The sequence below is a fragment of the Pistacia vera genome, unplaced genomic scaffold (genome assembly GCF_008641045.1).
Source record: "Pistacia vera cultivar Batoury unplaced genomic scaffold, PisVer_v2 Contig27, whole genome shotgun sequence".
In the NCBI taxonomy this organism is placed as follows: domain Eukaryota; kingdom Viridiplantae; phylum Streptophyta; class Magnoliopsida; order Sapindales; family Anacardiaceae; genus Pistacia; species Pistacia vera.
Genome location: NW_022196079.1, coordinates 327,493 through 352,557, shown reverse-complemented (window position 1 = coordinate 352,557; position 25,065 = coordinate 327,493). Strand labels below are relative to the sequence as shown.

Here is a 25,065-nt window from a genome sequence, read left to right as displayed (position 1 = left end):
TGTCAGTTTTTAAATTGTGCGTTGAGGGGTGAAAGCAAAAGAAATAAATTCTGATGGGTTTGCATGTATCAAGAGGGAAAAATCTGGACACTTTTGCTAGGAAAAGCTTATGTGGTGGGGTTAGACGAAATTAAGAGAATTTTGGGGGGGCAGATAAAATTTCAGAAAAAGAAAAAGAAAGACTTTTGTTTAAAAGAAAAAGAAAGGGGCGGTTTATTAAATCAACATCTCAAGTTTGAATTTAATTAAAAGGCTATCAAGTTTTAAAGTTTTAACTAAATAGCCATATTATTGATTAAAGGTAATTAAACTTGATTAGTGCTTAATTATGATTAAAGAAGTATTATGTAATCTTTTAAAAATTATACTATATTCCCAAAAACCTGAAATTCTTGCAAACAAACCCAAACACATTCTTCTTCCTCCCGCCATTAACGCATCTCCACCATGGTTTTTTGTTTCTTCTTAGACTCGTTACACTTCTTCTTCGTCCGCATCTTCTTCTTCCTCATTCCTCTATATCTTCTTGTTCCTCCTCCATAACACTTTCTTCTTCCTCCACCATTAACATCTTCTCTGCCAAAGAACCCCTCCTCCTCCTCCTGAAATTTCATCTAAGTATGGTATCTCCTCTTTATATTTTATATTAGATTTACAAAGATTTAATATGGATGGGGTTTGGGTTATGATTTTGATTTTGATTTAGTTGTTTAGGTTGTTGGGTTGTGTTGATGTAATGCAAGTTGAAAGGAGTGAAATTTGTTGAATATTTCTTGCATTGTGAGTAGCTAGGGGTGATACACGATTGTAGGTGGAGATGGCTGAAAATGTGTTTGGATCTGATAGATCGCTTAAGCGATCTGGTATATGAAAGAAGATCGCCTAAGCGATCTGGTATATGAAAGAAGATCGCCTAAGCGATCTGGTTAAGTCTGGTAATGGCAGCAGATCACTTAAGCGATCATATATATGCGCAGATCGCTTAAGCGATCAGGTTTTTGTACTAATCCTTAGGCATATACTGGATCGCTTAAGTGATGCAGTAAGCTATATACTTCGGCAAGAATTATATTCCATAATGTTTATTTAATATTTAGGCATTTTTTATAATTATTAATTATTTTTTTCATTTCAATAGAATGTAAAAGAACACTTCGTCTTTGTCAATCAGCACCGTATATAAAATTGAAAAATCTATTATTATTCTATTATTTTTGTTAGTTCTTGGCAAGAAAGTAATATAAAAAAAATATAATATTGATATAAATTGAACTCTGCAACCATCTGCTAGGCACTCTGTAGACCAAGGCTAAATAGACGGGATCGCTTAAGCGATTAGGTAATTTACTTCAATATTTATTTTCCATGTTATGGACATATGTTTAATATAGATGTAAAAGAACTAATTTAATTAAATATAATAACGGTCATAGTCCACTGAATGAATCGTACACCTAATATGTTTATATAGACGTAAACATTACACTATATATGTTAATATAGACGTAAACATTCTACACACCTATGTGTTTATATAGCCGTAAAAGAACTAATTTAATTAAAATAAATAATGGTCATGGTCTATTGAACAAATCGTATACCTATATGTTTAATATGATGTAAACATTCTACACTATATATGTTTAATATAGCCGTAAAGAACTAATTAATTAAATTAATATCGGTCATGGTCCATTGAATGAATCGTACACCTATATATTTAATATAGACATAACATTATACACCATAAATGTTTAATATAGCCGTAAAAGAACTATTTAATTAAATATAATATCGGTCAGATCCACTGAATGAATCGTACACCTGATATGTTTAATATAGGCGTAAACATTCTACACCAATATGTTTAATATAGCCGTTAAAAGAACTAATTTAATAAAATATAATAACGTCACAGTCCACTGAATAAATCGTAAACCTATATGTTTAATATAGACGTAAACATTCTACACCATATGTGTTTAATATAGCCGTAAAAGAACTAATTTAATTAAAATATAATAACGGTCATGGTCCAATGAACGAATCGTACACCTGATATGTTTAATATAGACATAAACATTCTACACCTATGTGTTTAATATAGCTGTAAAAGAACTAATTTATTAAAATATAATGGTCATGATCTATTGAACAAATCGTGCACCTGATATGTTTAATATAGATGTAAACATCTACACCATAATGTTTAATATAGCCGTAAAAAAACTAATTTAATTAAATATAATATCGGCCACGGGCCACTAAATGAATTGTACACCTGATATATTTAATATAGACATAACATTCTACACCATATATATTAATATAGCCGTAAAAGAATAATTTAATTAAATATAATATCGGTCATGTCCACTGAATGATCGTACACCTGATATGTTTAATATAAACGTAAACATTCTACACCATATATGTTTAATATAGCCGTAAAAGAACTAATTAATAAATATAATACGTCATAGTCCACTGAACGAATCATACACCTGTATGTTAATATAGACGTAAACATTCTACACCATATGTGTTTAATATAGCCGTAAAAGAACTAATTTAATTAAAAATAATAACGGTCATGGTCTATTGAACAAATCGTACACCTGATATGTTTAATTAGATGTACACTTCTACACCATATATGTTTAATATCGCGTAAAAGAACTAATTAATTAAATATAATAATGGTCATGATCCACTGAACGATCGTACACCTGATATGTTTAATATAGACATAAACATTCTACACCATATATGTTTAATATAGCCGTTAAAGAACTAATTTAATTAAATATAATAATGGTCATAGTCCACTGAATGAATCGTAATCTTATATTTCTAAGATAGCGTTATCGCTTAACCAATCTAGTGAAATCAATAAAAATAATCCAAATACACTGGATCGCTTAAGAGATTTCATTTCTCACTTAAGCAATCCTGTTTTTAGACTAGTTGCTTAAGAGATCTGGTTGTATTTATGTTATCGCTTAAGCGATTCTATGCTGTTACACTTGGTCGCTTAAGCGATCACGAACAAGACAGAATCAATAAGTGTCAAGACGCACAATCGCTTAAGCGATTTGTTCTATCCGTTAAGCGATCCTTTGCTTTTAACCTTGGTCGCTTAAGCAATTACAAATCCTTAACGATCATGTCCGAGGCAGAATAAACTTCTGCCTAGATGCACAATTGCTTAAGAGATTCTTCGCTTTTACTATTGGTCGCTTAAACGATCATGAACAAGATAATAAATAAGTGCCCAGACGCATGATCGCTTACGATCCTTTTTTAACTTTGTTGCTTTAAACGATTTATAATGCTTAAGCGATCATGTCCAAGCAGAATCAACTTCTGCCCAGATGCATGATCGCTTAAGCGATCTAAAATCGCTTATACCAGCTTGCTTAAGCGATCCTTTGCTTTTACTCTTGGTCGCTTAGCGATCATGTCCTACGCTTGGAATTTGGGTCAGCATCCTCCCTCAGTTTCAATTTCAACTCTTGCCTCCCTTGTTCTGCAAATAGAATGTCTTCCGTCAACGTCGTCTCCTTCCTGGTGGAGCAACTTCATCATCGGAAGTTACTCCACCACAACTTCTTCTTCTCCATTTTTGGTAGACCTAGTGGTGCCTACAATTTGGGAGTAGATGAGTTTTTTTCTGTTTCTTTAAGGATCTCACAGCCTTATAACTTAATCAGGAATGGCAGAATGACAAAATGCAAGAGCAAAGAAATTGAGAAATTGCAGAAAATTGAAGAAAAAACGAGAGAGAGAGAAAGGTGTTTGAATCCTGTTGTGGAGAAAGAGAAGCTGAGAGAAATGTGTTTTGCCTTTCAATTTTAAATCAACTTCTCTTTATTATACTTTAACCACAAATGTTTAATCTTTTCACCAAATCCTTTTTGCTGCTTAATTACCCTTAAGTGTGCCATGTCATATTTTTTAACCCAAAAAATATCAAAAAGATTTTCATGGCCATTTTGTTAAATGGAACTTGGGATGGCCTGGGAATTAAATTCCTCGAAAAGAAATGGGCTGTTCACCCAATGAAGAAGAAGAAGAAGAAGACGAGAGCTGAGGGAGAAAGCGAGAGCTGAGCAAAAAAAAAAAAAAAAAAAGGAAAACGAAAGGAGAAAGAGAGAAAGATAGAAAGAGGATAGAATAAGAAGAAGAATAAGAAAAGGAGAAGAGAAGAAATGGGTTCGTCTGAAAATGGTAGAAGGAGAGAGAAATGGAGGAGATGAATGAAAATAATGGGAGGAGAAAAGAAGAGCAGACTGGTTGTAACCCAAGTTCTGGTAATTCATGCATGCAGCTTGGGAGGTAGTCTCTCATTCTTTCAATCCAATAGAAAAAAACTAACCATTGTTGTTCCTGATGCTAGGATCAGAAGAGAGAGTGGAGGAGAGTGTAGGGAGCTTTGGCTGAGCTAGAATAGTGAGTGGATTAAATGAAAACTTTCCTTAAAAGTTTAGATCTATGCTGCATGTTAATTGTAGTATGCATTTTTGTATTTTGATGAGGTTTGAGCTAAAGTGAAGCTTGCTTGATTTATTTTCTCTTGATGTTTTTCGGACATATTTAGTGGTTGATTTGAGTTTTTAAAATGGAATGTAATTGAACTTGCATGCATTTGGTTGTTTCAATAAACTCTATGGTGGCTGGATATTTTGATTTCATGCATTCGGCTGGACAGCATTTTGGGAGATGCTTGAGTTATATTTTTGAACTAAAAGTTGGTTGGTTGAATACGCTTGCATGCTTCTAGCTGGAACGGCTTTAAGAAAATTGTTTCCATGGTGTTTAAAATGCTGGAAGTTAAGGCAATTGAGTGGAAATTGTATTGAGTTCTGAGTATGCATTTAAACATTCGGTGGCCCCTTTTATTTCCATAAGATGCACATTTTCGCATGCATAATAAATCATTACTCCTTGATATATATATATCTTTGATTATATTATCTGCATATGTGATCAAATTAGAGTTTGACATCTTATATGTGTTAATTGATGGTATAGGACTTGGTTTTGGATTTAATTAAATTGGTGTTTGGGATTTAATGGGAGAAATTGGGCCAATGGTGTTGAGTTTTAGTAAATAGGGTTAAAGGTGTTTGGTTTATTGAAATAGTTGACTGTTGGGTTTTTATTTCTTAATTGTGGGCTTATTTGAATATGGATTAATTATGGTGGGGGGTTTACTTAGTTGGACATTATTATTTTAAAAAAAAAGGTTGAACTGTTAGTTTTAAAACATGTTTAGAAAATGTAGTTTCACCCTTGTATGTGATTTTTGAATGTTATGTCAACATGCAGAATTTATAAGCCAATATGTGACATATTCATGAGTGATATGTCAATTAAGAATATGCATGGATTTTTCTTGGTAGTTCTATGCCACCCTACGAAGTACCCATCCCCCAGTGATACAGATTTTGGCTCTACGCATGCGTATGACAGTTATCAGTGCTCTGCTAGGCGTTGAGTAGTCTGCCAGGTATGAAGTTTTGAGGCTTTGCCTGTGCGTGATAGACCTTGCCGGTATGAAAGTACATACCTCACTCTGCTTGCTGTGGGATGCCCACCAAGTATGACAATGTTTCCCCAGGGTACTAGTTGTGGGTGAGAGTTCTAATACCAAATGTTGAGGTTTTATTCAGAACCCGATACAGTTAAAGGAAGTAAGTCAGAGTATAGTTTACTGAGTGCAGGGTGGTTAGAAATAAATCACATATTGTATACGTGAATGGGGTGTTTGCTTCCATTGCATATTCATAGAATTATATTCTCATCAGATTTGCTTAAGAATTGTTGTATGTTATCATTATTTTTTTTTTTTTTTTTAAGAACTTTTATAAACTCCTCTTTCCCCCACTCACTGAGTATTTTAGCTCACCCATTTTTAAATGTTTTTCCCCCTTACCAGGACCTCCGGAGATCTTGCCGAGCAATAGCCCCGCTCAAGGTTGTGCCACACGTCACATCTTTTTATGTGGTTTTATATTACGTCGTATTGTATTTGACTTCCGCTTCAAAAACTCATGTTTCCCATCATGTATTTCCTTTTGTTTAGTTTTTGGAAAGTATTGTATAAGTGGAAAACCTGACACCACAAGTTTCCCTAAATCTTTCTTTTGTAAACGAAAGACGGTTTTACCTTTTTTTTTTTTTTTTTTTTTTTTTTTTTTTTTTTTTTGAGATGCTGGAAATCGAAATGAGTATACTAGCCTTATAAAGAGGTATACAAGACTCATACAAAGAGTCAAATCTAGCCTTGAAAGAAGGGAAAAAGAAGAGAGAAAGAGCAATCATGAATTTCAAAGGCTGGATTTGACTCTTGTATGGGTCTTGTATGCCTCTTTGTAAGGCTAGTATTACTCAATGGAAATACTTGATGTATCTAGAAAAAGTAAGTCCTTTAACAAGTTTCAAAGTTTTCTACATGGCACGTCTCGGTATCTCGAGTCTTGGGAGCACCCGATCCTACGGGATGAAAAATTCGGATGGATCATGTCAGGACATATTGTCTGTTGGATCTCCTCAAAACAGGAGGAAAACAGTAGAGGGAAGAGGAGAAGACTCTAAAACTTGGTGATTAAGAAAGGTAAAAGAGGTGAGTAGTAGTGTTTGGAGCTAGACTGATGGTGAGCATTATCTGAAGAGGTATAGATGAAGAAATATCTGATTCTGAAACAAGAAAATCAGAATCAGGGGAAAAAACATTGTGAAGGTTTGGACAAGCAAAAGGGAAAATGTTTTCATAGAAAACAACATCCCTATGACAGTCACAGAATGGAGGACAATTGTAAAGTAGGTAACCTTTTTGAGTTAAGAATACCCCAAGAAAACTGAGAGAATAGCTCTCAGAGATAGTTTATCTTTGCAAGGAGGATGGTTGCATAAGCCAAGGATTCAAAAACTTTCAAATGATGCAATTAGAGGTGGAAAAGCAACCCACCTCGCCCGACCCTACCCGGCCCGCGACGGGTTGCTGTTAATGGCTGGTCGGTTCTGACCCGCTCGATGACATTGGCTGGCCCAACCCGAACCGCCAACCCTAACCCGTCGAGTTGGGCTGGGTTAACCCGCTTTTTGAATTTTTTTTTTAATTTTGTTTTGTTTTATTTTGTTTAGTTTAAATGTTTAATTAACTTTTCAAATGAATAATTAACAATTTATAAACGTAATTGTTTTTAGTTAATTGTTAATTTCTTTTCAAATATCAATAATCAAATTAAATTAATTTTTTTTTTTGTTAACATTCCAAATTTATTCAATTTTAATACATTAAAATTGTAATATAGAATAATTAAATTTATTCATTTATTAAAAATAAAATAAGAAATTACAATAATTATTGCCTCGTTAAAAACCTCACCAAGAAAAACCCAATAGGACAAAAACTTAGTAAGGAAAAAAGAGTGCAATAATTGACAATTAATTTGTCAAGTTACATTTACAAAACAACTATTTTGGGGTTCACTAGACCTCCCTCATCTGTATCATCTATATTACAAAATTGAAATGATTCTATTAAAGTATCGTCGACAACCTCGTATTGACCTTGATGGCACGACCGTTCCCAATCTCGAAGACATGTGAGGACTTCAATCATTTGTGGTGAAAGTTTAGTCCTCCTTTCATTTAAAATTCTTCCATTGCACTAAATGTTTGTTCGGATGAGACGGTTGAGACATGAACAGCGAAAACATCAAGGCAAGTCTTGATAATCCGGAAAATACATTTTCTGGCTCTCCATAGTCTAGAGATCAATGTTGGCTCTCTGTTGGATCAACTGGTAACATTTCAGGGGATTGCCAAATATTGTTGAAGCTCTTATTCTGCGACTACATGGAAGACAGTACATTAGTTGTTTTTTGGTGAGCTTCTGAGAGGAGGTTGTGCTTCGGATTCGGGTCCTCTTCGGCCTATTCATTGAACCCAAGAGTAGAAGTCTTCATTTGTTTCTTCTGATGCAGCTTCCTGGATGTTTCGCCTCTTTGCGGTTCCCATACCTGTTTCATACTGGAAATATACTTCGAAACGTGTATTTTTTACCTCTTCTATTTGATGGCTATGTCTTCGTTTCTAAATTTCACATAATTGTCAAAACCATTTTCTAAACCTGCTAATTAATTCTAGAGATCAAATATAGCACCTAAACAATAAAGAAAAGGAATGGGTTCCCAATATTTTTTTTAAAAAAAAATTCATTGCCTTTATTGGTCATTTAATTACATGTCTTTGTTTTTTATAAATAACTCGGAAAGTTTTTAATTGTATATTACCACTGAACTAGTAGGATAATACACACCAGAAAGTTGTAAAGTAGATTGTAAAAAGTTTTAAGAAAAGATAAATACCTTAGCTATTGCCAATCATTTTCTACCAAATAATGAGGATCTCTATTATTTCTACAAAATAACTAATTATATTAGCATAAGGTAAACATGAATCAAGCATTAAATAAGTACTATTTCTATCACAGGCATGTCTAATGCAAAAGTTCTAGGAGACATATTTGATTTTATACAAACGTCTTGAAATTCAGCATTTCTTTTATTACTACTAGTAATCCAAGCTAAACAATCTCTAATTCTATTAATATTTTCTTTAATTGTTTTCGTCTACTTTTCACAATTAATAATAACATGCATGCACAACGTTGGTGAAAAAACTTCAAATTGTTATATAAAGGATAATTACTTTGAAATAATTTATAGCTTTACTGTTAGAACTTGCATTATCTAAAGTTAAACTTATCACTTTACTAACACGTCATAATCTTCTAAAACTTCAACAATTTTATATAAATTGTTCACCACTATGATCAACCCATTAATCTAAATCCTAATAAAGATTTTTTAATTTACATTCATTATCAAAATATGACTGTCACACAAATATAATCTTGTTTGCTCTACCACTCAAAATATCGGTAGTTAGAGCCACACTACATGACAAGTATGTATTTATTTTTTAATTCTAATTTCATTTTTTAAACAATTTTATTAAATCATTTCTAGTTGCAGTTTTAGAATAACTTTTATCCTGGAAAAAATGAATTTTGAACAAATCTTTCAAAATATTTATCTTCAGCCATATTAATAGGTTGATCAGTTGCAATATATATAAAACTAACTGTTCCCTATATACATCAGAATAATAACGCAATTAGTACCCATATTAGTTATTTGAGTTTGATTGCTTTCTCTATTTCCATGTTAATTAATATGTTTTATAGCATGCCTTTTTAAGTACTAGTACAATTACCTGAATCAGCTATAAATATTTCCACAGTATTTGCATCTCGCTTTCTTGAATTGAACACCTTTTCTGTCTCGTAAAACTTGTCGAAATGCGCCCAAACGTCTGATGTGTGTCTGTCTTCACTTTCGACGGCAATTGATGATCCCGCCTCAGCTTGAGATGACGTTGGACGTACGACGATTACGAGGACGACTTCTAGAACCACCGGGAGCTGTTGGAATCGGAGGCATATTTTGGGTGTATCGGATTCTGAGATAGAAAGCGGGACTATTAAAATCTCCTCCTGCATTTATGTTATAAAATCAGCGGGACTAAGACTAGGATAATAGTTTCCGTTATCATTGTAATGATGGGAGAGAAATATCTATCCATTGTAGTTGAAAAAAAATATTGATGTAGAAGAAATAAAATTAAAGAAAGAGATTGGAATTGGAAATTGAATTTGGAAAATTGGAAATATGAATTAAAAATTGCAAAAACTAATAAAAATTAAATACGAGCAAATTGATAACAAAGAGATTAAGAGAATAAATGAATAATTGAGAGATTAGAGATTAGAGAATGAGAGAATTTGAGTTGTGAAAAAATGTGAGAGTTTAGGGCCAATTTATAGGAAAAAATGGGAAAGAAAAATACGAAAAAGACCCCCCAACGACTATAAAACGGCTATATTTCTAGGGTAAAGGGGTAATTTGAAAAATAAAATAAAACTTTTTTTTTTTTTTTTCGGCCAACCCGCCGGGTTGCAACAGCCAACCTGATGGGTTGGCGGGTCTCTGCAAAAGAGACAAAACAACAACCCGTCGGGTTGCGAGTTGCCATTGTGCAACCCGACCTGCCCGAGGGTTGCTACCGGTTTAACCCGCATTTTTACGGACCGGGTTAGGGTTGACCCGCCTAACCCTGCCCAAATGTTCCACCTTTAGATGCAATGCAGGGGGTTTATGAAAAAAAAATTCAAAGGGTGACAATCCATTAAGAACAGAGGTAGGAATTCTATTAAGAGGTAAACAACAGCTGTACACAGTAGCCCCTAAATGAATGGGAACATGGGACTGAATTTTTAAGGCCCTAGCAACCTCTAAAATGTGTCTATGCTTCCTCTCTACAATTCCATTCGTTGAGGGGAGTAAGCACAAGAATTTTGATGAATAATCCCCTTGCTATGCAACATATCATGAAGGTTTTTTTAAAAATTATGTGTCATTATCTGACCTATGCATTTCGGGTGTAAGTGATATTGTGTGTGAACCATTTGAAGAAATTGTTTGTGGTGGAAAAAGTGTCGGATTTAAATTGCATAAGAAATAACCATGTTACCTTAGAATGGTCACCAACTATGGTAAGAAAGATCTAGCATTGCCAGGTAGGTGTCCTATATGGACCCTAAACGTCCATGTGCAGAAGGTCAAAATGTGTGCAAATTTGATTCACTATGAGGAAAAAGTAGTCTAGTATGCTTGCCAGTGGACAAAAAGAATAGTGAGAATGATTTGATGAATTTGATTGATACAATTTAGGGTGTATAAGTGGTAAAGTGGTATAGGACACATGTCCTAGCCTTTGGTGCCATAATGCAGAATCATGATTCAAAGAATTAGACATAAAAGTTGCAGGAAAAATAGGCATTTTATTTGATTGCAAAACAAGGGATACAATATTTGATGAATGTAAGATATTACAAACATTTTATTCATATGCCCTATGTTTGATACAAAAGAAGAAATGTTCAAATTTGGATCAAAGTAATATAGACCTTGACTATGCTTACCAATCCCCTTCAATTTCATTGTAGTATCCTGAATTAAACAAATTCAGGATAAAAGGTAACAAATAAATTATTAGAGGTTGTAAGTTTGGAAACAAAGAGTAAATTGTGGTGAAAGTAGGATATGTAAGACATTAGATAAATGCAAACTACTGTCTAGATCAACTGACCTTACATTTTTTACATAGTCTTAGTACCATTTGGTAGACCTACAAGATACTTGGTGAAGGTCCTATGGCAGCAGGTGATTTCAGGATGAAAATTGAAGGTCATATGATCGGTTTCTCCTGTATCAATTATCCATTTATTGTTATCAAAACAGAAAGTAAGGCAATAGAGGTATCTGCGAGATTGGCTGCTGAAGGTGAGACATTTCTTTGCTCAACAATTGTAAGATTTGATTGTATTGCTCAGTGGTTAGAACTGGTCCAACCAGTGCTGTGGAATTTCCATTCCGAAGACTCAGTGGTCAAATTCTATTCATTTGCTTGGTTGTAGAGACTTCAGCCTTGAATTACTTTTTCCTTTTGTAAATTGTAATCATCTGGATAACCAATTAGCTTATAGCAATTCTCTTTTTTGTGTCCAGGTATGTGACAAAAGTCACATTCAATATATGGTTTTTTCCCTTGTACTTCTGCCCCTGGTTTTGTCCTTTGCCATTATTGTGTGCATACAAAGCAGTATTACTTCATATTTTTATTCATCCTAGCCAAAAAAATTTCACTTCGTCCTGATGAACCACAAAATAGCTTTTTACACTAGGCAGAATGCTTCGAACACTTGACTTAAGTACGAATCATTCATCCCATCAAGAATTGCAATAGCTTTTGTTGATTTAGATGTTCCAGATATACTTTTTCCAAGACACTATCTGGAGCAGGCAGAGTTACTAATGAATCAAGTCATCCAAAGCAACTTAAGCTTGTTCAAATAGATTGCTACCGAAGTTGTGCCTTAAGTCAAATTAAAAATTTCTCGATGAACCAAAGACTCTTGACCATTGATTTTGTTTTATTGTTCCTTTAGGTCTTGCCATACCTGAGCAGAACTTGTTGAATACACTATCCCATTAAAAATGTCCTTTGAAACAGAATTAAAGATCCAAGCAAGAACTAGCGAGTTGCACCTCTCCCTTGCGGAACTAAGCTAGAATGAACTGAGGCTTTTGCATGTTCATCCACAAACCCTAACTTATTTTTTGCACAAAATGAAACTGTCATGGTTGACTCCAAATACCATAGTTTTCAGTTCCGACGAGCTGTTCAGATACCAACACAGATCCTGGCATATCTAATGGATGAACATAGAGAGGTGAGTTGGAGTCTATTGAAGGAGCAACTAAAATCTTCAATCATATTAGCTATTTCGATTAGAAGAATACAAATAAAGCTGGAATCGAAATGAGAGAACAATAGCTTTTGAGCTAGATTCTAAAGAAATTGAAGAAGATTAAGCTTCTTTGAGCTCGATTAAAGTAAAATCATACCCTAATCGAACTATTTTGATCGAGATGCAGAAAGCTTCTGATGCTCTGATACCATGTGATTTACATGGAAATGATACAAAGAAGAAAATATTTGGGAAAGTTGCAATCTGTCTTTATGATGAGTAATGTTTCTTTATATACAACAAGATAACCATAGTTACCACTAACCAAAGTTAACTAAATTAAGTACAACCTTACACAAATTAACAGACTAAACTGAATTTATTAACAAACTAAACAAACTAAAACTATACTGATTATACTGTATGTGTAATATTTATTGTTAAGTTTCTAAAAAATAAAAATAAAAAGAAATTACTCTAGTGCTAGAGTTGATTGGACTATAGCAACTGAAGTGCTAGGTGGTTTTCCCTAGTTGCCAGAATGAAGAGATAAAGTGAAAAAGAATTGGATTAAAGGTCTTATTTATAAACCATTAGAAAATGCCAGATTTTAATTTGACCCCTAGAAAAGGTTGCGTAATTAATTCATAAAGAAGTATTAAAAGAGTACAAATAAATAAAAATACAAATGCAAACATAGTTTGATTTGTATAATGTAAAATCTCTATCTCTATGTGATTGGTTTGGGCTCAAAGCCTCACAGCCCACCGCGTGGGGCGGATGAAACTTGCATTTCCTCGATTTATGACCTTTCACAACATAGTAATTTGTCTTGGTTTGACGGTGTAAAGAGATCAAGGACTTATTCTACATCTAAGAAATCATGTACACGGTTGGTTTGATTGTAGGTTGGTTTTTAGGCAAGCAGTTGATAGCTTTCTATGGTTATCACTTCAAAAAGAACTTCAAGTGGAAGGCATTGGTCCAGACAATACTTAGCACCATGTTCAACCTCGTCTAAGGAGATGATAGAGAGAGGATGATTGTGTGAGCAAGCTCTGATAAGAAAAATCAAATGTTGAATATTCATTTCATATACCATTTATTTGAATAAGGTCATTTACAACTAGCTATATTACCGGTGCAAGGTATCCATATGTGGCAGAACGTTGAATCCAATCGATCTATTTATCTCTCTTCTTCTTCTATTATTATTATTTTTTTTTTTTTTCTGTGTGATCAGAATTTTTTGTTCGACAGTTTGTTAGCAATCACTCTGGAACTTCGAAATGTTAAGTGAAAATGTAGCCAGTACTTGCAACAAAAATTAACTTGGAAAACACAAAAAGTAGTTTACAACAGAAAGCAAACACCCTTTGGTTGTCACTAGCAGCTAAAATATTACTTTTCAAGGACAATCTGCATGGTTGGTCTAGATTCTGGATTTTCATCTAAACACAATATAGCCACCTCCAAGATGCATTTCAGTTTTTCTCAACTTGACGTGATGGTGGTGGGAGCCTTGAGTCTAGCATATCATTAAAGCTCAATGTCCACGTTGGGAGGCGAACCTGAAAGTGTGAAGGAAAATCTACTGGATGTTTCCCTATGATCACTTTCAGTTTTTTTCTTGTAACATTACCGCACAAGACCTCGGTGCTGAAAACTCTCCAATGTCTTCATTTCAGGTTTATTTTTTTGTTGAGAAAATCTACACATAAATTTGCCTATTATTGCACTAAGAAAAAAATGAGGTTATGTTGAAGAAGGAATCTGATCGTTGGCAGAGTAGGACATTCAAGTAAATACTGATAATGTATTTGATTTAAGTAAGGGTCTTTATCTTATTTGCTTAGATCACCCTCGTGTGAGTGGTTGTACTTCTAAACGAATTTTCATGACTCGGCCCCCCTATTGTCTCAATCACCATCTTTACTAATCAAATAATTCTAATTTTCAATTATTTTCAGATTCAATTAATATGTTGCTCAATAAATAGAAATTGATTGCCATGCCGCTTCGCCTACCTAGCTACCTTCTCGTTTGGATCGGAAATACAATGACAAGCAGCAATACAAGATATAGCTTGCTTAGAAAATATAATGAATTCAGTTTTCATTCAATCGTACTGTGTAAGTACAATTCATCTGAAGGAATAAATTAGTGCTGTATTATATGAATGGTTAAGTTTAAATTTTAGCATTGTTTTTTATCGTAGATAAATTATCACAAGAAAAACCATCAACTAGTTAATTTTAAAATTTTTTAATTTATTCCAATCTATCAAACCTTCTTTAAATATTTGATCTAATCCCATCTTGAACTAATCGAATTCAACAAAAAGAAGAAAAAATGATCAACTAAAATTAAATGTGTTAGCTTAATCGAATTATTTAATATTTGGTATCCTAATATAAAATTAGCTATGAAAAAATAAGATATATAAATATCAGATTCATTGTGATGTATTTAGGCTAATACTCAGCTATATATATATTTCGGAGTCCTATTAAACCCCGTGTGACGAAAGAAATGAGATTGAGAGGACACCAAACTGATGACTGCAACATGAACCCCAATCCCCAATCTTTTGCAGCCCAAGAAGAGGCTTTAATCACGCAAAAAGGATACTGTGGCGTCCTTCGATCCCAATGCTCGCATACAGTTACTTTGAAACTTATATTTTTTGTTGATGAACCTTACTAGGATCTAACTCTAAAAGTGTGATCTAACTTCTAAATAATGACAATCCAGGTTTATTTCATAACTTGTGATAACTGATAACAATCAAACTACATGTAGATAAATACTCCGCAGTTGGAGGGTTCAGAAGGATTCATTGTTTTACACAAGTAACTGATTTTACAACGCACTGCTTTTGCAGATACCCACAAATTGCCTTTTGTGCTCATAATCTCTTGGAAACCATGTCCATGGTTGGCCTCAATTGTGGATTGACATCCAAGCAAGTACTAGCAAGGTTACAAATTGCTGTAAGTTTAGCATGAAGTGCAGGTGGAGGAAATGGAAGACGTTGGTCCACAATATCTCAGTAGCCTGTTCTTCTTCACCCTAGTCAAAGAAGAGACAGAGAAAGAATAATATCACCTGGATGTTTTCCTTTGATCCTCTAGTGCTAACACTCCGAAGCTATATACATCACATTTTTCAGTTACCTTCATTGTGTAAGCAAGCTCTGCAAAAATGACAGACAAATAGATCATCATATACATGTGTCATCCTCATCCATTCTCTTAAAGGTTGCAATAGATGAATTATATGTATACCTGGTGCAAGATCCATATGTACCCAAAACTACAGTCCAATTGTTGAGCCTGGCTGGAGAACCTTGCAGCTCCAAAGTCCGAGACATGAGCTTCATGTCTAAATCAAGCAACACATTCTTGCTTGATATATTCGATGGACAATTGGTGGGAAACAATCATGATGTAGGTAAGACAAGGCTGAGCCACACCTTTTAAAATACTTATTCCTTATTCCACCCCAGTTCCTTTGCTTATCTCACATCCCAGAACTTTATCAAGCTACCCTTTTCAAGGTACTCATAAATTAAAAAGAGTGTTGAGCATGTAATAAAAACCAAAATACCTCACAATATTTCGATGATGTATTCCGTTAATGTTTTAACTTCATTCAATAATGTTTTTGGTTTGCCATCTCACAGGATGCAAAGAATGAGTTCAAATTTTTTACTGCTACAACAGCCACTGTTAATTCTGCTCTGTAAACACCTTCACATCCTCCCCTCCCAATACAATCTTGGCATCAAAATTTTCAGTTGCTCTCATGATTTCTTTAAGTTACCTTTTCGCAATGACTGATAAGTTGAAATCCAAAATTCCCCCACGCTCTCATGATTTCTTCTCTCCCCTCTTGGACAACTAATTAATGTGCTCTCGTTTTTCTTTCTCCTTCTTTGACAAATAATTAACATTTTAATCAACAATTAAAAGAGTAAGTGCTCCTAAAAGAGGGAACACAATACTGAACACCAATTGCCGGCCCTTGCTTAAGTTCTGTTGGGTAATGGGAAATTTTTGCAAGTATAGCAGCACCACACAATCCTCTATTCCCTTCTAATGCTTCCAGGGCGGCTAGAAATGCTCTATATTGGGAATTCGACCCAGCAACTTCATTATAGGTATATCTATAAATGACAAAGTCTTCTGCAAAACAACCGGAATGAACCAGAGAGGTTATTGTAAAGAGATTAAGGCTATCCAAATTCTCCAAACCATATTTGACAATATCTCCCTTTTAGCAAGTTTGACTCAAATCTAGAGCTGTAATTGAATAACTTTGCCAATGAACTGGAATTTCTTCATCGAACTATTGTTACTCAAATTCAAGTAGTGTAATTTCAACATGTACCCAAGATCTTTGGGATTGACTTTTCAATCTATTTGCAGACAAGTCAAGGTACTCAAGTTCAATGAGTAAGCCAAGTTCCTGAGGTATACCTCCAGAAAGTTGATTCCCATTCAAAACCAATTGTTCATAGAAACCAACTTTCCTAGTTCCTTAGGAATCTTCCCAACCAAATGATTCGAAGAAAGATCAAGCACATGCAATTGAGATAATTTCCAATCTCTTGGTATCCTTCCCGTAATTTGATTCCATGCAATCTTTAGGGTACTTAATTGCGGGCACTTTATCCAATTGGATGAGATTTCCCATAAAATTTATTATGGCTGAGATCTAAGAAAGTCAATTTGGGTAGATGCCAAAATCTTTCGTGATATGTCCAGTGAGCTGATTGTGTCCGACCAGTACTCTGACTAGGCTATACAATTTTTCAAGCTTATGGGATTGGACCAAAAAAATGGTTGTTTGTACATTGAAGTACTTGAGTGATCCACTTCGGCAAACCTATGGGCAAATTTCCAGTGAAATGGTTGTCCTGTAGTCCAGTCCAGTCAAGTTCATGAAATTTCCAATTTCTGATGAACAGAACCAGCAGACTAATTCCGACAAGATCAAAATTTTAAGTCACTTAATTATAAATTGAAACAGGAATTGAACCACTGAGTTGTTTTCTTTAATCCTAAGTAAGAAAAGATTTTAATTTTCCTACTCTTTGGAATGGAACCAGAAAAGTTGTTATGGCAGAGGTATAAATATTTAGATTGCTCAAATTACCAATGAAAGAAGGAAGCACACCACTTAATTGAGTTTCCACAACCCTAGATCAGAAAGAGACTTCAAATTTTCCATAAATTGAGGATGACCAGAAAGGCTATTCTTACCTAATACAAAAATTCTAAGTTACTCATATTACCGATAGAAGGAGGAATAGAACCACTGATTGATTTTGCTTCAACTCTAGCTGAAAGTAATTTCAGATTTCCTATCTCCTTAGGAATTGAGCCCGAAAGTGAATTATTAGAAAAGACAATTGAGCCAAGTTGCTCAAATTGCCCAAAGAAGAAGGAATGAGACCGCCCAAGTGGTTATGGGACAAGGCAAGCTCTTTAAGGTGTGTTAAAAGGCCAATTTCTGGAGGTATATTCCCATCCAATCGATTATTTGACAATTAAGGTGTCTGAGGTTGGAGAGATTACCAATCTGAGGTGGAGGCTTCCAAAGAGTTGATTCATGCTCAGATCAAGATACAAGGTGAGAAAATAATGAGAAGGATAATTCACAGTGTACCTTCTAAACTTGTACTCGTAAGGATAATGCTTTCACCACGTTCGGCATGGTCGCAAAATTCCGACCAAGTACATGCGCTTACTGGGAAATTAACGGGATAAGAGTCCACGAAGGCAGGAAGACTGGTCCTGATTCCGAAGACTGGCTTTCCATTGGACGAGGGCATCGCTTCATCAGAAGAATCAGAACAAGATTATTTGTAAAGTGTAACATAACACAGCAAAGTGAAAAACCTCTGTTAAAGCTGACAACTCCATTGTTTCTCTTGTTTTCTGATTCTGACCATAATTAGACATAACACGGAATATTTCTGTAGAAGATCTTTAGGTGCTCAAAAAGTCTACCACCGTCTTTAATTTACTCGACAGAGAAATTTCCTGCAACTTGCACCTAGTGTGGACAAAAATTATGAATTTTCCACAATTTTTTTTCCAAGAAAATGACCACCAAAAGGTCCAAAACCTCAAATATTAAAAAAAAAGAGCGTTTTTCCCCACCCAAAGTTTGCCTTAATTACACTTTCCCACCTAAAAGTTTCAAAATTCCACTTTCCCACCACATTTTATTCCATTAATGTCCAAAATATATTCACTTTCTCAATCGGCGTTTAGGAGTTACCAAGAGCAAAGTAAAAGGGCTTGTAGAGTGAAGGCCGATGGACGGAATGGTGGTGACCAATTGAACATTCATCTTGGAATAAGTAAAAAATCAACTAAAGCAAAACTCTAGCTTTGCAGTAGTCACAGTCGACAAAAATTAGGTACAGTAGTGAGAGGGATTTTGTAGAGAGAAAATTGGAGTTCAATTGGTGATGACAAGATAATTTTCACTGCTAGATTCAACTTTAGATAGTAACAGAATATCAATTTTGGGTGGAAAAGTGGTATTTTGAAACTTTTGGGCGGGTAAGGGTCATTAAGGCAAACCTTGGGTGGACAAAGTCGTTTACTTTAAAGAAAAATCCGATTCCTTACCAAGAATTTTCAATTGAACTGTTCCACTGAAATTTTTTCTTAAAAAGTAGTGTTGTAAATTTGTTTTATTTTCTAACATAAAAAGTACGTATTAAGATAGGTACAAATAATGAAATGCAAATGCAATTTTCTCTATGTGATTGATTTGGCTCAAGCCCTAATCTTGAGTATCCTGGTGAAAGGCTCCAAGAGCCCACTGCATTTCCCTGTTGATGAGATTTCACAACACGTAATTTCTCCAGCAAATAGGATTGAGCTGAAACAATGTTTATATGTATAGAGATTAAAAATTTAAAGACTATCTAATAAATTATGATTTATGGTCAAGAAACATATGAATAGTAACACAAGTGTGTTAGAACTATTTTGCTCTTATAATTATTTTCATTAAGGTTAATTTTTCAAATAGAAAAAAGAAAGGGATATTTAAGCAAAAAGTAAACATCATTCATCATATAATCAATCCATGGATTGCATCTTTCGAACGTTTATTAGGATTTACACATAAATTCAAACTCAATCAGTGTTCACACTTCACAACAACCATTTCACCTAAAGGATTTTTCTTGTAGATGATGGTAGGGTTAAAGCCATGCAGCTCTCAAATAATTCTTGTTTTTAACCAATCAATAATTTGCGACATTTGAGGTGACAACTAAGCTATATTCATGAGTAAATATAAAACAGAGAAGGATCTGTAGTTTGTTCGCAATCACTCTGGAGCTTCGAAATTGATGTGGCTAGTACTTACAACAGAAAGCAAACAACCTTTTGGGTGTCTACCAGCAGCTAAAGTATATACTTCTCACAGACAATCTGCATGGTTAGTCTAGATTCTGGATTCTCATCTAAGCGCAATGTGGCCACCTCCAAGATGCATTTCAGTTTTTCCTCAACTTCAAGTGATGGTGCTGGGAGCCTTGAGTCTAGTGTGTCTATATATATATATCATTAAGCTCAATGTCCCATGTTGGGAGGCGAAGCTGAAAGAGATGAAAGAAAATCTCCAGGATGTTTCCCTATGATCACTTCCAGTGTTAAAACTCCAAAGCTATGCACATCACATTTTTCAGTTACCTTCATTGTGTAACCAAGCTCTGAAAGTGAAAGACATATATTTTGAATATCACCCATGCATGTACATCCAATAAAGGTTAGAATGAATGAACAAATACCTAGTGCAACATATCCATATGTGCCTGCAAGTACTTCACTCCAATTTGATGAGTCTTGCTTGAGAAATTTGGCAGTTCCAAAGTTGGAAACATGAGCTCATATTCATGATCTAGCAACACATTCTTACTTGATATGTCTCGATAGACAATCTGTAGACTACAATCATGGTGCATATAAGACAAAGCTTGAGCCACTCCTTGTAAAATGTTTGTTCTCTTCATCCACAGTCCACTCTAGCTCTGTTGCTGCTTTAGCTCTCAAAATTGTAGCCAAACTACCTCTTTTCTAAGTACTCGTATACTAAGAATGAATGCTGAGCATTTGAACAAGAACCATGAAATTTAACAATATTTTGATATTGTAGCTTTGTCAATGCCCTTATTTCACTTAAAGACTCATTTCGATCTACTAACTCATCAATAGATAAGGAATGAATTTTCTTTATTGCTCTAATATCTCCTGATGGTAGCTCTGCTCTGTAAACACTTCCATGTCCGCCCTTCCTAATAAGGTACATGTTGTCAAAATCCTTGTCACTGTTATAATTTCTTCATACGCAATTCCTTCAAAAGTTGATATTGAACAGAATTCTTCCCTGTTAGTACCACTGCTTTGTTTTTGTGAGTTTATCTTCCCTCTTCGAAACTTNAACACTTCCATGTCCGCCCTTCCTAATAAGGTACATGTTGTCAAAATCCTTGTCACTGTTATAATTTCTTCATACGCAATTCCTTCAAAAGTTGATATTGAACAGAATTCTTCCCTGTTAGTACCACTGCTTTGTTTTTGTGAGTTTATCTTCCCTCTTCGAAACTTGAAAAAAATTACAATCGCCACAACTGAAAGAGTAAGGACTACTTAAAGAGGAAGCACAATTCCAAACAAGATTAATAGGCTTTTCCCAAAGACTTGTTTATGTGACATGGCAGCATTGCAAGGTTGTAGTCCGTTAACATCATCCCACAATGCTTTATTCCCTTGTAATGCCTCTATAGGAGTTTCTTGAAATGTTTTACTCTTGGGGATTGGACCCTCCAACTTGTTATAGGATATGTCAATGCTTGACAAGCCATACATATCAGCAAAACAGTTCGGAATTGTTGGAATTTAGAAGGCAAGAAAATCAAGTCTCTAGTTTCTAAATTCTAAATAAGAACTTGTGAAGTTAAATTTCACTTCATTACTTTTTCTTAATATTTTTTCATAATACATTCATCTTACAATCCCTTTTTATAGATTTGTAAAGGAATGAGATTTCATAACTTACTTAACCGTTCAAATATAATTAAACAATAACTGAAGAGAAGTTTAAATATAACTGAAAGTAACTATAAGTTAACCCAATCTAAAACTGTACTTCATTGGCCATTGCCGCAGCACTTTTCTTCCGCACGGCATGCTGCTTTCTGGAATTTTTCCAGAACAGATTACTTCTTGGCACCGCGACAAGACTTTATCTATGCTGCGGCATTCTTCTTCCGCCGCAGCATTCTTTTCTCTCTGCTGCAGCATGCCACATTCTGGACATGTTTCATCCTCTTGCATCTGCTTCTTCACTGCATGCCTTTTCTTCTGCAGCAGAATCTTCATCATGTACTAAAATGATTCAACTTTCTATGGGAATAAAACCGAAGAGCCGAAGAGATTATTGTGGGACAGATTGAACTTTTCCAAGCTCTTTAAATTGCATATTTGATCTGGTATCACTCCTCCAAGCAAGTTGTGACTCAAATCTAGCTCCGACAAATGCGCTAAATTTCCCAACTCGACTGGAATTTCTTGGCTTAACTGATTGTTGCTAAAATTCAAGTGGTACAATTTTGATAAGTGCCCAAGATTTGTGGGGACTGACTTGCTCAATCTATTAGCAGATAAGTCAAGGCACTCAAGTTTGGAAAGTGAGCCAAACTCATCAGGTATACCACCAGAAAGTTGATTCCCCTTAAAATTCAAAATGGTTAGATTAGTTAACTTTCCGAGTTAAAAGATCAAATTCATGTAGTTTAGGAGAGTTTCCAAACTCCGGAGGTATGCTCCCGGTAATACTATTCCCTGAAACATTTAGCGTGCCTAATTGTGGACACTTTGCCCTGTTGCTTGAGACTTCTCCGTAAAGTTTGTTTTGACTGAGACCTAAAAATTCCAAATTTGGATAATTGCCAAATCTTCAGATATGTTTCCAGTGAGCTGGTTACGTTCTAGGCGAAGTCTGACTAAAGTTGTGCAACCGTAAATCTGTGGGGATTGGACCAACAAAATTGTTGTCACGAAGAGATATATCCTCTAGGAACCTACTTGCACAAATAGTTAGGGGCAAATACCCAGAGAAATTCTTCTGTAACACTAATAAACTTTTTGAAGTTTCCAAATTTCTCGGAGGAAGGTGCCAGAAAGCTTATTCTCTCGGAGGTGCAAAATTTCTAAGTTGCTTAAATTACCTAAAGAAAGAGGAAGAAACCCAGAGAGTTTATTTACGCCCAACCCGAGAAAAGAAAGAGATTTTAGGTTTGCTATCTCATCAGGAATGGGACCTGAAAGAGTATTGTTGCTGAAGTACAGCATCATTATGTTACTAAGATTACCAAGGGAGCGAGGAATAGGAGTATAGGACCATCAAGTTGATCTTATCCAACCATAGATAAGAAAGAAACTTCAGATTTCCTATCTCGGACCAGAAAACTTGTTTATGTTGAGATATAGAAGTTCCAAGTTGCTCTTATTTCCCAAAAAAGAAGGGAACCACTGAATTGAGTTTTGGCTCATCCATATATGAGTGAGAAACCTCGAATTTCCTGTCTCCCAGGGAATGGAACAAAAAAGCTGGTTCTTGGAGGTTTAAAATTTTCAAATTACTCATGTTACCAACAAACTGATTTTAGCTCAGCCCTAGATACAAAAGAGAGTTCAAGTTTTCAATCTCCAAAGGAATAGAACCAGAAAGTTTATTATGCTTTAGGAAAAGACAGGTGAGGTTTCTCAAACCACCCAGTTACGTTGGAATCAACCTACAAAAATTGTTTGTATGTAACCTTAGATTGATGAGAGATTCCAAATTGGCTATCTCTTGGGAATGGAACCGGAATGTTGATTGTTGAACATGTGCAGCACAGATAACTTTCTTAGATTTTGAAAGCTAGAAGGGATCGGACTGGTTAGATAGTTGGAATCTGTGCAAAGTTCAACCAAATTAGAAAGGTTTCCCAAATTTGGAGGAATGGTGCCAGAAAGTGAGTTATTATAAAGATACAACTGAGCCAGGTTGCTCAAATTGCCCAAAGAAGCTGGGACTAGGTTGTTCAAATGGTTATTGTACAAGGTGAGTTCAATTAGAGAACTTCTTGTAGAATTGAACCATTTAACTGATTATCAGCCAGATAGAGAACCTCTAGGTGTGTTAGGAGGCCAATTTCTGGAGGTATTTTACCGGAAAACTGATTAGCTGACAAATCAAGGTATTTGAGTGTCGAGAGGTAACCAATTTGAGGTGGGATGGTACCAAAAATTTCATTCTTTCCCAGATCAAGGTAAGCAAGACTGGAAAATAATGAGAAGGAGAATTCATGTAGCGTACCTTTTAAGCTTGTATTAATCAGGGTAATACTAAGAACACTTCCGCTATGGTTGCAAGAGATTCCAGTTTCGGACGAGTAGAATTGGTTGCATTTACTTGTAGAAGGTCCACGAAGACAAGAAAGACCGGCTCTGGTTTTGAAGACTGGCTTTCCATCTGAGAAGAGCCGCGCTTCTTCAGTAGAACTAGAAGCAGTATAAAGTGGACAATGGAACACAAAAAAGAGGACAAGAGAAACGAGTGAAGATACTCTGTTTAAGGTTGATAACCCCATGGCTTATGCTGTTATGTACTTCAGATCTGTTTGATTCTTTGTTGGGCTTGAATTAAATTGAGGCGTCGATGGGTATTGTCGGATCTAGCTTGTAATTTGACTATTTGACTCAAATTTTGATGTTAGCGGTTCCACAGAGACTGATTGGATGGTATTCATTTATCTCTAACAATGACGGAGTCTCCGAAAAGAAATCAGTTTGAACATATTTGTAAGTAGATAAGCTAGAAATTTTATCACCTGCCCTGTATACCTAGAAAAGAACGTAATTTGAAAAGAAAATAGAGTTTAAATTGATGGTATATGCAATGAGTACTCAGATGAGCATGACCAGCTAGATTTCAAAAAAATAGGAATTATTAAAAATAAAGAAATAAAAAAAAAAAAAAAAAAAAAAAAAAATCTCCACAATTAGCTTCTGGAACCATTTAAGACTTATCTAACTTTAAATCAGTACATATGGAAATTGGAAAGGCAGGTCTCTGATTGTAGATTCAATATGTAAAAACTGAATGAATAATACTAGCTGTACAAATTAATTAAACGAATGAATGCATATAAAAATCAACTCATTAAATGTTCAACAAATATAAATGAATGACTTGTCAATAAAAAAAAGTAACACTATATTCACCCAATTCAAACTAAAATTGATTCGATAGCAAGTAAACAACTGAGTAATACACAGACACACAAAGAGATATAAGCTAATTCTGCAACAAGCCTGTTGAAATTGATCTGATTGACAGTCCAAACAATATAGTACATGCATGCAACAGCTATATGATACTTGATGGTTGCGTCACCCAATTTCTCAAGGAATATTAATATCAACTGCATCTGTCGTGCAAACAAAGGTGGATCCACTCTTATGGCAACCTTTTCAGTCCCGAACATTAAAAATCAAAAAAGTTCGAAAAGAATGGACATGTTAAAAGTTAAAATCCTCTCTGCTATACAGCAAATTATAATAAGTTTTAATTAATTCTTACCAATCAGGACATCAATAAAG

The 25,065-nt window shown here is 34.8% G+C and overlaps 1 protein-coding gene across 1 annotated transcript; it reads right to left on the bottom strand.

Annotated features, from left to right (window-relative positions):
• Positions 1-23,534: 23,534 nt before the first annotated feature.
• LOC116133455 (MDIS1-interacting receptor like kinase 2-like) lies at positions 23,535-24,053 on the bottom strand. Its single transcript, XM_031419160.1, has one exon. It carries the CDS (start codon positions 24,051-24,053, stop codon positions 23,535-23,537), a length of 519 nt encoding a protein of 172 aa, XP_031275020.1.
• Between the last annotated feature and the right edge of the window lie 1,012 nt (positions 24,054-25,065).

Excerpts from the sequence above, each read along its gene's own strand:
- LOC116133455 (XM_031419160.1), bottom strand. The coding sequence starts at position 24,053 with ATGGGGTTATCAACCTTAAACAGAGTATCTTCACTCGTTTCTCTTGTC.